General features: G+C 38.4%; 1 protein-coding gene across 2 annotated transcripts in view; it reads right to left on the bottom strand.

The window, feature by feature from the left end:
- Positions 1 to 3,669: 3,669 nt before the first annotated feature.
- The window catches only part of SIM1 (single-minded family bHLH transcription factor 1), a 72,767-nt gene continuing 63,234 nt past the window's right edge, over positions 3,670 to 13,202 (bottom strand). For both annotated transcript variants that reach the window (XM_005883806.2, XM_014531383.1), the window contains 2 exons: positions 11,696 to 12,098; positions 3,670 to 9,422 (listed from right to left, as the gene is read on the bottom strand). In XM_005883806.2, the coding sequence (XP_005883868.1) occupies positions 8,692 to 9,422; positions 11,696 to 12,098 (1,134 nt within the window). In that variant the 3' untranslated portion in view covers positions 3,670 to 8,691. The remainder of the gene's footprint in view (positions 9,423 to 11,695; positions 12,099 to 13,202) is intronic.

Below are 13,202 nucleotides of genomic sequence, written 5' to 3'. Positions count from 1 at the left end.
AGTGCCATAGATTTGATGACAAGAAGATGTTATTTTCTGTAACTGTAAGGGTAGCCCAATGGTGATATATGCCTCTTTTTTCATCCTCATTTAGAGATGGTCACTGAAGTAAAATGTCATGTCTGCCGGATGGAGTGAGCTTGAGAAAAAAGTAAAAATTTGGAGTAATACAGCACATCACCAAAATCTCTAATAAGGAGATCTGGAGACCTGGCCATAAGCCAGCCAAGGGGATATGAAAGAGTGGTAGAATTCTTTCATATTTCCTTCTGTGGACAGTAAGTGGAGCTGCAGCAGTGTTCATGAAAGTAAAACGAGTTGCAAGAACAAAACATTCTAGCCCTGGCTGGTGTGGGTCAGTTGATTGAATGTCATCTCATGCACCAGAGAGTTGCGGGTTCTTCAGGTCATGGTGCATGCCTGGGTTGTGGGTTCAGTCCCCAGTTGGGGTGTGTGCTGGAGGCAACTGATGTTTCTCACGTCGGTCTCTCTCTCTTTCTCTCTCCCTCTCTCTCCCTCTCTCTCTCCCTTTTATTTCCTCTCTCTAAAAACAAATCAATAAAAACATATTTTTATTAAAGAATAAAACAATCTAAGTCTTATATTAAAGGATACCTTCTACATATGTTAATTTTATGCAGGAAAAGCATCCAGGTCAATTAAATAGCAGGTGTAGGTATCTAAGCAAGAACACAGGTGTTTGCAAGATGTATTTAAGTCCTGGAGCAAAGATATGCTAGTCTTCCCACCTCTTCTCCTCTCCATCCTCAAAATTTTTTCTTAGCTATTGATGGCCTTTAATTATGTAACAGAATTGCAAATGTTGATTTAAAATGTGTCTCTGACCTTTTAAATTAAAAAAAAGTTTAGCATGGCACCATAGACAAGCCCTGTCTGGCCTGACTAATGGGCATGTGACTAATACAAGGGCTGAAATCAGAAATTAGAAATGTAGAAATGCATTGAATAATGAACCTCAATTATAGTCTGGATGGCTCTTCTCACATTAGATCCCAATTACCCATTCTCAAGTGAACTCTTCGGGTTCAGTTTTTTAAAAAATATATATTTATACCAAGCAAAGCTCACAAAATCCTCCCCAGAAACAGAGAATGATTTCCTTATGGCTCGGGAGATACTGCCAAGATTCTCTTAGATGGCACTCAAGTAAGATTCCCATATGGAATTACTCCCCACACAGGAGCCTGACCTGGGGGAGCTGAACAAAGCAGAGATTATTTACAAACTCCCAAAGCAGGGGCTGTTTCACATGTCTCCCACCCTGGATCTCATTCCATTAGTAAATGCAGCACATACTCAGTCATAAAGCATCATATGAAAAGGCCAAGGAGTGCTCCAGCGGATCGACCCCCTGACACTGTGAGGCAGAGGCCGGGCCGGGATGGCTGGCAGGCTGCCTGAGCTGCTGGCACCTGGCAGTTCCCACCACCACTGAGGCAGCCATCTCATAGGAATCATCTGTGTTCTCGAGGGGCAGCCTTCCTGTCAGATAGCTTTCAGTTTTCCTGTAAATGATAACGTAGTAGTTGCAACAGCCCCATAAGCTCAACTAACCAAGCATCCTCAAAACTGAGGCCTTAAATAACTCAGGCAAGCCCTCAACGGTTTGGCTCAATGTGAGGCAGAGACCGGGCCGGGATGGCTGGCAGGCTGCCTGAGTTGCTGGCACCTGGCAGTTCCCACCACCACTGAGGCAGCCATCTCATAGGAATCATCTGTGTTCTTGAGGGGCAGCCTTCCTGTCAGATAGCTTTCAGTTTTCCTGTAAATGATAACGTAGTAGTTGCAACAGCCCCATAAGCTCAACTAGCCAAGCATCCTCAAAACTGAGGCCTTAAATAACTCAGGCAATATAGACATGCCAGTTCTTGGTGGAGTGGGCTTTGGTTGGTTTTTATCCAAAGAGGAAGAAAAGATTTCCATGAAACAGAACGAAGTATTTAAGGACTGTCATGAAAAGGTAATGCTTTTGTGTTGACTATCCAAAAAATGTTGGGTGAAAAAAATTGTGTCCTTTTAAAAGACCAATTAAGCCACTGTGTTTTGTTCCTTGAGAAAGCCTCAAAATATTCTTTCAAATATCATGGGGATCCTATTAGGATAATTTGCCTATAGCTTATCGTGCCCTAGAGTTTTCTTGGTATCATGGTCATATAATAGAAACATCAGAAGGCTTGTTCAGTAGGAAGGCAAAATACAGTGTAAGAGAGCATCAGCCTTGGCCTCTGCATCCTGAGGCTGGTCATCAAGTGCAGTGTAATACGGAGGAATAGCAACGTACCTGGGGCTACTGGAGCCACTGTCCACTGGGCTGAGGGATCTCTTTCATGCAACCACCATCTAAACACTGTTTTCTTTCACTTATTTTTTATTATTATTATAGAAAGAATGCAGAATGAAGTAAAGTAAAACTTTGGAGTAAACCTGCTTGGGTTGAAATTTCATCTCCACTACTTGCCAGCTGTGCCACTGAGATCCTTAACCACTCTGTCTCACTCTCCGCATTATTGAAACTGGGCATATTGGTAGGTCCCTCTGTGATGGTCTTGACTCAGGTTTCAGTGGTAATCTGAGCTTGGTTCAGTGCCTGGCACATAATGATTAAATAAATACTTGTCATATTTATGATTATGTAAAGACTTTACACTTTCAAAGCACATAAAGAAAACCAAAGACCTTCTGTATGTGCTTTCCCATAACATCCTACATGAGAAAGATTCTCACTCTCTATCCCATTTGGGGCAAATAATAGGTAGTCCATAAATATTGTGGATTAAACTGGAAGTACAGTTATTTTGGAGTATAAGTGGGTGAAAATTATATTTTCAGAAGCAAAAACATCATGTTAGAAAAATCTGATAAGTGCTATACTATTAATAGCAATGATATTTTATGCAGCTTTGTCAAACAAATATGAAATACAAACAATATGTCTGTTGAATTAAAAATATACTGTGTTGGTTGGTTGAATTGGCTAAATTGACAATTTCTGGAATACATCAAGGTAAATCAGAAATTTCTGGAGAAATAAAAGCTTGGGTGCTATAAAAATGTTTAGAGAAAACCACTGAAAATCTATTTTTGTTTGATCTTCATTCCTCATTTTAAATGTAAAAAATACTTTGAATTCTGAAATAAAAATTATTCGAGATGTGTTTTTAATTTGTTGTTAAATGACAGAAAACTAAATAACCTCAATCTTATAGGTTTTTGTTTCCCTTGGGCATTAAAATGTAATCTGTACTTTCAAATGTCTTGCTTTATTTTAGAAAAGTGGAGACCAAAGAAGTGCTGCTTAAGATGTTGTAATGAAAAATTGAGAAAACAGTCTCCAGTGTCTAAAAATTAGACCCATCACTTAATTGTTACTGGGCATATATGTAAGCTCCTATTGCTAAGTCTCTTAAAGTGGTGTGTGTGTGTGTGTGTGTGTGTGTGTGTGTGTGTGTGTGTACATGTGTGTATTAACCATTCCAACAAAATCTAAAGCCATGTGTGTGTGTGTGTGTGTGTGTGTATGTGTGTATTAACCATTCCAACAGAATCTAAAGCCCAAACAGTCCTTATTTCTTTACAGGTCTAATCTGCTGGGTGTCAGTCTGTTTTGTCCTATAAAGATTTCTGTCAATGAATAATTCAGACACAAACTGCATATTGGTAACTATATTTAAAACCAAAAATTCGTCACATAATAAATACATTTTATGCACATGTTAACTTCGAATTTACTTCAGAAAGCTATTTACAATATAAATAATTATAAATGGGAGCATTTTGCAAGATATCATTGACATAGCTAATATTTTCTACTTTACATTCCAAAGTAAAAGTTCAAATTACAGATTTAATACTACGATGTCACTAAAAACTTTACATTGCAAGATGGTATTTGAAATATTGGCAATCAGTATCTTCTTTCACAAATATAATCCTTTTTATAGCATGTCAGTCAAAAAAACAAACACAAAATATTTTCTCTTTTTTGAAGTGCCTACTCATATGTTTCCTTTTTTGAAATATACCCCCTTTGGAAAAAGAAAACGGAAAAAGTTACAGTACTTCTAAAAACTTTTCACGCCATTTCATTTCTTTTGAAATGTAAACACTCCAGGGTTGTTGGGTGTAAATTCAATTGTGATTAAATGTGTTCCAGATCAGCAAATTAGGACAAATTTTCCACTATATAGGTTTATGAAAGCAAAGCCCCATGCAGCAAAATTACAATAATTAAAACTATACATGTTTGGTTTAAAATAATTAATTAGGATTTCTTATGTGAACCATCAGTTTTTAAGGAGCACAGCAGAATACAATCTTGTTTCTTGCTTTACAATTTCATGTGTGTGCATACATATATGTATATGTAAATGTGCATGTACATAAATATATGAATACACACATACAGCCTTTCTGCATACAATCTTAGAGAAGGAACTCTGAACAAACCCCTATTTGGATATGAGCACAATCTCACTGTTTGAGTTAAGCACTACCCATACAATTCTTTTGCACAAGAATCGAGCACCACACGGAAATTGCCCCCAAGAACATTTTCTATGTAAGATATCCTTTCCATATGTTCATAGCTGTTCTGTCATTCATTTGAAGTTTAGAATGATAATGAATGTTTTATCCACAGTGCATTTCCCAGTAAAAACTAACCAACAGATTTTGCTGTCTTAGAGTCAAATTCCTATTTGAGAAAACTGACATGTACATAAAATTTGAATCACTTAGAGAACAACAGGATTTTTGCTTAGAAAATAGAATGTATGTCTATTTCCTGTGATTTGAGTGAACTGGAGAGTCATATCTTGGCATTCAAACTTTTTAAATTAAAGCGAGCATATTAAAGTGTAAGCTACCCACTGGGCCAGGTAAGTGACCCCCAAATGGCCAAATCCTCAGTTTTCCAAATATCAGCATTCACTCTGTCACTTCCAAATTCTAGCACCAATAGAATTTACTGGACACCTTAATGTCCTGCTCTTGAGAAAGCGAGCTACAAAATATCATCCCTGTATTCAGAATGCCTCTTTAGCTACAGTGTCTTCTATCAGACTTAGTTGGTCTTTTTATTTTAAAATATCTATGCATATTTTCCAAATGATCTTTTAATGGATCAATCTTCATTCCTCATTTAAGAAAAAGAAAATGGAGCATATTATCTTTTTCCAGAAGATCCTATTAAAGCTTATTTTAAGTGGATTCTCTGCCCAGAGGCATCATGTGGCAGCAGGGTATAGAGAAAATTAAGAATACTACCCAATGAAAATAGTCGAATCCCATAAAATAACATCAGGAAAGAATGAGTGGATTTACCAAAGGCAAACCATTTATTGCATCCTGTCTCATTTTGAATGTCACATCAGCACTGTGTCAAATTATCCTGTATCAGGCAATTACAGTTTAGAAAAGCTGGTCCATTATATTCAATATAGCATGTCAAAATATGGAGCTGGAGCACACCTACATGACTGTGACAATAATACCATGCACCCAAAAATAATATGTCAAATTTGTATATTCTCAATAATAGTTTTAACAAAATTTTCCAAAGAAAGATGGGGGAAATATTCATTTTTTCCTTTGGTCATCCAAATTTATGAATTAGGTAGGGCAGGCAGGTAAAATGGGCAATAAAGATATTCTTACTATTACTAGAAAGCACGAGCTTGCTTTGTTTCATCTAATGAATTGCTACATATTGTAAGAGTACTTGTATAGAACACATCTGTATGAATCCCCAAGGTGATATAAAAATCATACTTCTCTGTCTATTTCAGTCAAGTTTCATGATTCTCAGCATTTAACCAAGTTGTAGAAATCAAGGATTAAAACTAAAGCCAATTTAAGTTTAATTTTAACTGATGAAGTTATTGGGAACATACATATTTTACATCCCATATTTTAAAAACACAGATAACATCTTCATTTTGAGGCAATATGTTCCTGCACAGAACAAAATAATGTAGATTATAAATAGATATTAACATGTCTATGTGTACAATATATTGAAAGGTTGCCTTGCCATAAACTATCTCAACTTATCTTGAGTCTTTCTGCAATAATTGTGCCCCACTGCAAAAAAATGTAAGCTCTAGAATACTGTAGGTCTGTGTGGATTTACATGTAATGTAATAAATGTGATACTCTAAAATTTTTGACATATAAAGTAAATAAAAGGTTTATATTTAAGAAGGGGTCAATCTATCAAAAATTTTAATTAAGATATAATTTAGTTAATTCTATCCTCACTTAAAAATATTGGTCATACTATTTTAAAGAGCATTAGTCCTTCTGATTATCCCATTTATAGAACTTATAATTTACTTCTTTCCTCAATTAACTTTCTTCCATATACGTAAATATCCCACTGAAATTTCTTTAGTGACAGTCTTTTCTTTCATATTAGTTCATTTTCCTTGATTCTTAAGATTCTATTTCCTTTACAGCATCTTCCTGTGACCTTTTTAGTAGAATGTATATCCATCAATAAAACCCATCTGTATAGATTCCCTTTCCAAAACACACCATATTCTTCAGATATTTGTCTTTGAACATTTATCCATCTACAGAAGTCTGCAAAACCTTTAGCATTCCTAAAACCTTACTTCATGTTGCAGAATGATCAAAAATTCATCTTAAGTATTCCAGGGACTTCTTACAAATGTTTTTTTTCTCCAAAATACTGAATACTTTTGCTTATATAGTTCAAAATGTAGTTTTCATTATTTGGACTTTTTAGAAAGTATATATAACCACTAACTTTCTCACTTACTTGTACTTTTTCCATTTACAGCACAATGTTGTTCCATCATACCCAAGACATATTTATTTAATTTTATGTAGCCACTTTTCTCGTGTACAAACAACCCAGTATTCATTTTCAGATTATCGGCACTCAGATTGTCACCTACCTATGGATTGCCAAATAACTGTGTTATATGAAAATACAGTACTAAATCCCTGAGTGTTCAATGTCATGATGTCTTCAAAATTATAAGTCAATGTCCTCCAGTACATTCCTTCTCAATATGGCAAGAGTTTCAGGCATGGGGCTCCTAGAAAATATTAGCTATGAAACATCTCTAATAACATGTCACTTCACTTTGATTCCTAGAGGATAGTGCATTAAATAAATCTTACTCATTTTTCTTCTCCCTCATCAGTTTTACCATCTATATATTGGCTGAATTAGAAAGTTTTCTGCAACATGCCTAAAAGAGTTCATGCACCTGCTTAAGCCACGAAGCATCTAGACCTCTATATGAGTACAGAAAGGCCAGAATGATCAGTCTTGACAACTCACAGCAGAGAGTTAACTGATTAACAAGTTCAGTTCCGCTGCACCACTGAACCACAGAACCACGGAACATTAGAACTGCCATCAGATGAAGGTACTAGGGCCCTGGTGTGGTGAGTGATACATCTATGTCCCCAAAATAAGTTATCGGCATGGTTAGAACCAGAATCCAGAGATCTTGGCATCTTAGTCTGCTAGTCTTTCTACAGTTTCATTTAAGACCAATTTTATTGTTTTTGCTGTTTAAAAACAATAAGGAAAATGAATATTTCACCTGTTGTTCAAAGTGCTACTCTTACCTATTTAATCCCTTGTCTATCAGCCTAAGCTTTTATCTTAGACACTCTCTGGAGGCTTTCCACATGTTGTCACATTTGCACACCTGTACTTTGAAATGTTGTCAAAAACTTAACTGCTATCATGTAGCACTTCACTGTTTTTTCCTTAGTTTTTGCACATATTAGCCTTTTTTTCTTGGTGAATTAATTTGAATTTGGGGAGGGTTGGTTTTATAAGCCCCAAATATGTTGACTACATATTCTGAACTTTAAATTGTTCGTTTTGCCTCTGGCCTTCCTAGCTTCACTAACTATTTCCAATTGGCACTCCAGGTTTTTGATGTGTGTCCCAATGTCTCAGTACTTTCACTTAGAAAAACCCTCACTGATATGTCAATGTGATCCTGTTCCTTGTCTAACTCAAAAGTAAGGTAAAAATCACCACTTCCTGATTGCTTATAATGGGTACCAGGTGAAAACTCATTCTTATACCATATCCATAACCATTTCCCTAATTTATACCTGAACCAAATGAGCTGGCTGGTTAGAAACACGAAGAAGAAAACACTTTACAAGATGTATCTCTCTCTTTCTTAGTTAGCTTGAGAATAAACATTTCTTTAATAATCTTAATGTTCTAAGGTTAAGGAAAGTTACCCATTTGGGGTGAATTGATGGTACACAGTCTATATTTCTGCATGTAAGTGTACATTGCAGTTTGTAGATAGCGCTCTGTGTGCACGAGGGTCACTGAATCATCCCAGCATGATGTTGTCATCCATCAGTCCTTTCATGTGGTACACATGCTCACTTAATCTACACAAGTGTTTTTCAATTCAAAGTGTATCTATTCTGTTCCCATATAATAAGAGGGGAAATTTGTGTACTCACTTTAGCTCCATTATCTGTGCTTAACCTTGAATGCTAGTGCTTGTTTTCTTTGATTTCAAAGGAACACATGTCAAACACCCAGTAACTTAAATTATCCTCTCTAATGATGTGTAGCATAGTAAATACTGGTCATGGGGCATTAAACTATAAATATGTTTCAGAGATCCTTAAAGAACAAAATATTTTAGAAAAACATCAGCTTCCATTGGTTATTATAACAGATGTTCCCTTATGTCCTTGTGCTGGGTCTGGCTGCATTCTTAGATGGGAAGTTACATCAAAGTGTGAGCCATTACAGCCCAAGGAATAGTTCCTAATGGTTTCGCTGTCATATAAGTGCTCCAAGGCATATCCAGTTAATGTGTAAGCATGCTTATCAAAATACTGCCGGTGAGAGCCAAAGCAGTTTGGAGAGAGGGCGGGGTGGTCTCCTGCTGTCTGATGAGGAGACATATCCGAGTGGAGATAGTCTTTAGCTAGGATCAAACTGGATTTTGAAATGCGATCTGAATTGGGACTGCTTATCCGAGACAGTGCAGTGGGGCTGTTGTCATAGTCATTTTCGTGGGGGCTCAGCATCTTTCCCTCCCTCTGCTGGATGTGGTCACATGGCGAAGTGTTGGCGAGAGTGGAGCCATGGCAGACTTCGCCTGTCGGTGGGGGCTGTTGGTAGTTTGCAAAACAGAGGGAGTGTTTTTTCCCAGCTCCATTAATGGAAGCCAGTTGGTCTGGGGGGGCTTTCCTTAGCTGCAATCTGTTCTCTTCTTCTTTAATCATTTGCTGGGTAGCTCTTATCAGAGTTTCAATTTTGCTAGGTTCGTGTGGGCTACTTTGATACTGCTCAGTGCGATATCGGTCACCTGATTCGCTGGCAGACCCGGGGTCTGGAGAACTGACCACACTGTCTTCATCCCAATGACCTCGCCCTAGAAATAAGAAAAAGCAAAAGGTAAGTGGTCTCAAAATTCACCCCCCCTCCCGCAAAATGTAAGTGTATTCCTTTTTCAAAAAAAAAAACAAAAAAACCTTATATCTTTCTTTTTTAACATGTGCACCAATATTTGAAACAGACAGGCTCACACGACAGACAGTCTCAACATATTGTACTGGAATTCATAGCTCTGTGGCTTTTAAGTGCAGTATGAAGTTTATAACAAGTATAACAAGTTTTTTAGAATGTAAACCTTGTTTGTAGGTTGTGAATGCCAATTAGCAAAACAGTGAAGCATGTTTCTACTTCATGTATGCACATCATCGGACCTGCCCAGCTGTAAATAACAAAAGAAACATGCATAGCATTTGGTTCATGTTATTTTCTAGAAAAATGGCATGTTAAATTGATGCTTAGAAAATGCTTTCAGTTGGATTTGAGGAAGATGCTATAGGCTGGGCTATTTTCTCAATTCCAAATAAATCACTTTAAGTGTCAATATTGCTAAATGTATCTTAAGTAGAGTTACAATAAAGCTCTAATGTACTTTTTAAACTGTTTAAGGGCTAATAACACATATACATTCATATACATGTATATGTGTAGATGTGTGCATGAATATGTATATATGTTGTCTCAATCAAAAATATAAATATTGTCTTCTCAAATGTAGTGGTAAAAATCTCAGTTTTATACATAATCATATTTAATTTCTATCTTAGATTGTTTCTGAAATAAGGTGAAGAATAAATAGAACATTTAAATGTTAATAACTCATCTAAACCAAGGGAAGAGATCTAATATGCAGGAATAGTACATACAAAATATATTCCATGAATTAAGTAATTCTCAAAGCAGTGTGAAGTCAGTATGAAGAGAGAAGAGGAACAGGAAGGGACACATAAAAGCTGTAAACTGCCTACTGTGGCAGAGAAGCCCTGGATCACATTACCCATTGCTTTCCTTTTCTCTTCTCTTCTTACTTTATTTCTAATATTTTCTTCCAGACAATGTAGGTTAAGCCAGGATTTTCACTTCACCCTATTCTTTAGCAAGCAATTGCCCTTTGCCCTGGGTTTTCATTACCAGTCTCCCAAACTAGAGAAACTCAGAGTAAAAGGAGACAAATAAAAAGCAAAAACAGAAATATTAAAATCATAGAAGGTGCCCAGCCGGCATGGCTCAGTGGTTGAGCGTCAACCTATGAACTAGGATGTCAAGTTTTGATTCCGGTCAGGGCACATGCCCAGGTTCCAGGCTCATTCCCCAGTGTGGGGCATGCAGGAGGCAGCTGATCAGTGATTCTTTCTCAGCATTGATGTCTCTCTTCCTCTCTCCCTCTCTCTTCCTCTCTGAAATCAATAAAAATATATATTTTTTAAAAATCATAGAAGGCAGTCAGCACCTGGGGGTATCTGACAGAAGACTTTATGGTGAGTAAACATTGTCTAGCCCATTTCTCACCCTAAAGACTCAGAAAGAAAGGTCATATCAGGGACATTGGATCAATCTTAATGTCACTGACTTTTAATGAAATAGGGAAGGTTTCAAAGACCTGCCTGGACCCGAGTTTGAAATGGAAAGAATGAGCTCCTTGACCAGTTTACTTTCGAATGAACAAAGAAGAGTATTAGCAGCACTATGGGCTTTCCAGCAGTGCCCATTTCTGTGTGTTTGTAAAGCCGTGAGACAATCTCATGGTGCAAATCTCCTGGGTTCCACATCTCTCTCCAGCCTTTACTCACAGAGGACATTGTGGGTTGTCATATGAGGACAGAAGGTGGCAGTGACTGGCATTCGATGCCAGAGGGCCAGAGAGGTTCAACTTCCTGTGACCTGAGTGATGGGCCATAATACAAAGACTGCCCCCCACCAAAATGCCAACAGTACCCTCAGAGAGAACAGGTAGATGAGCCCCAAACCTCTGATGTCCACATTTGAAGCATGACAATACAGAAGGAAATAATACACAAAAAATGTACAGACATACATACTACAAGTTCAATAGACAATTCACTTTAACTTAATGTCTATACTTTTTCGATGTTTAAAATGGGAATCATTTTTACTCGCCTGTCCAAAATGAATGTATTTGGCAAAACTATTAGCAAAGTCAATACTCTGAAAGAGAGTGGAATTGATGTTTTCAAGCCCATTGGCGTGAGTTTGAGACAATCCCTGGGTCAGTCCCTGCAGTGTCCAGCCTGGAATGTTATACCTGCCCAGGGGCCCCCTGCAGCGGGCTCGGGGTCATTCAGCTGCCCTTACCGTGGATCCTGTGGACCGAAGCGATGTGCGGCATGCTGTTTTCATAGGCTTCTCGGCTTTCTGGGGAGGCCTTGGTCAGGGGCAGGGCTGCGCGGGAGCCCCACCAGGGCTCCCTCCCGGCCTGCGGCGTCCCCAGGAAGTACCTGCCGGCCTCGCAGCGGCCCCCCTCGCAGGCCTGGGTGTGGAAGTGCCTCTCCTCCACCATCCTGGAGTGGTCCAGCGTGAAGCCGTAGCAGAGCGCGCTGCGGTCCGAGAACTGCCTGTAGGCGCAGGACGCATCGTGCTGAGAGCCTGGTCTGTCCGTGGGGTCCAGGAGCTGCGGGGAGGCCGTGTCTGTCAGGGGACTTCCGCCCCACTGGCTGTCGTGATCAGATTCTGATCTCTCTGTGTGAAATCCCGAATACTGAAACCGAGAGGGTAGAAAACGTACATTTTTTAAAAATAGCCTTTTTACTCTGCAAGCACCAAGCACCCCTAAGGATGTATTGGGCTTAAGGCACCAAATCAAGACTCACTCTAGCACCAGCGGGGCACCCTGACTTGCAATCAGTAAGCAGTCATGCAAAACAAAATCCTTCTGGCTGCGGAAAGGAGGAGATACAGATAATAATAACCAACCTGGGTGAAACTAAATACCAGGCACTCATGAAAGTGCTCGGTGTGAATTACACCCCCCATGGAGTTCTTATATGAACCCTTTAATGGAAATATTAGTAACCCATTGTATAGACAGGGAAGGGAAAAGATTTGCCCAAGGCCTTAGGGTTAGCAGGTGGCAGAGCCAAGATTCAAACCCAAATTCTCTATCACTACCTAAATGATATTGCCAAAGGGAATGTCCAAGAAAGCTTCATATTTTATTCTATTTGCTTTTCAAATCTTTTTCTGAATTAAAAAATGCAGACAAAAAAATAAGGATTAAGGAAGGCATCTACCTGCTGCACCCTAACTCTTTACATGGGACTGTTAACTCTCTGAGGGCTGTGCTGGCTACATGATAGGAGAGTTCATAAATGCTTACCTAAGTTAATTGCAATATAACTTTTAAAAAGTCTTGCCCATCTAAGCTGTCCCTATTCACTGGGTGTGTTTCTTGCTTTCTAAAGTAAACTTCAAATATGTGTAGGATCATCAGGAAAACACAGCTGCAGGCCATGCTGTGCCTTGTTGGAATCACGCTGCTTACTTGTTGCCAGAGTATTTGGTCTGGTGTTGAAAGAAACGTAAAAGGCTCAGCAGACCTCCCTAGGAGATATGCTCAGTTTGAAGGTCCTCAAGAGTCACTAAAATTAGTAATTTAATTTCTATCTATTTTCGGTTCCCTAATGCCAAACAAAAGTCTAGTACTGTAATGGAGATTTCCTGCTATGATAGTAATAAATGCCATTTATTGAGAACTTACTATGTGCCGTCAATGTGCTAATCATTGTATATCCTATCTAATAATAGACAAACATGGTAATTGACCATACCTTCGCTACACCTCCCATTGGCTAATCAGCATGAT

Source organism: Myotis brandtii, unplaced genomic scaffold, assembly GCF_000412655.1.
Source record: "Myotis brandtii unplaced genomic scaffold, ASM41265v1 scaffold8, whole genome shotgun sequence".
Classification (NCBI taxonomy): Eukaryota; Metazoa; Chordata; class Mammalia; order Chiroptera; family Vespertilionidae; genus Myotis; species Myotis brandtii.
Note: the sequence above shows the minus strand (reverse complement) of the source record. Positions and strands in the feature narration are given on the sequence as shown.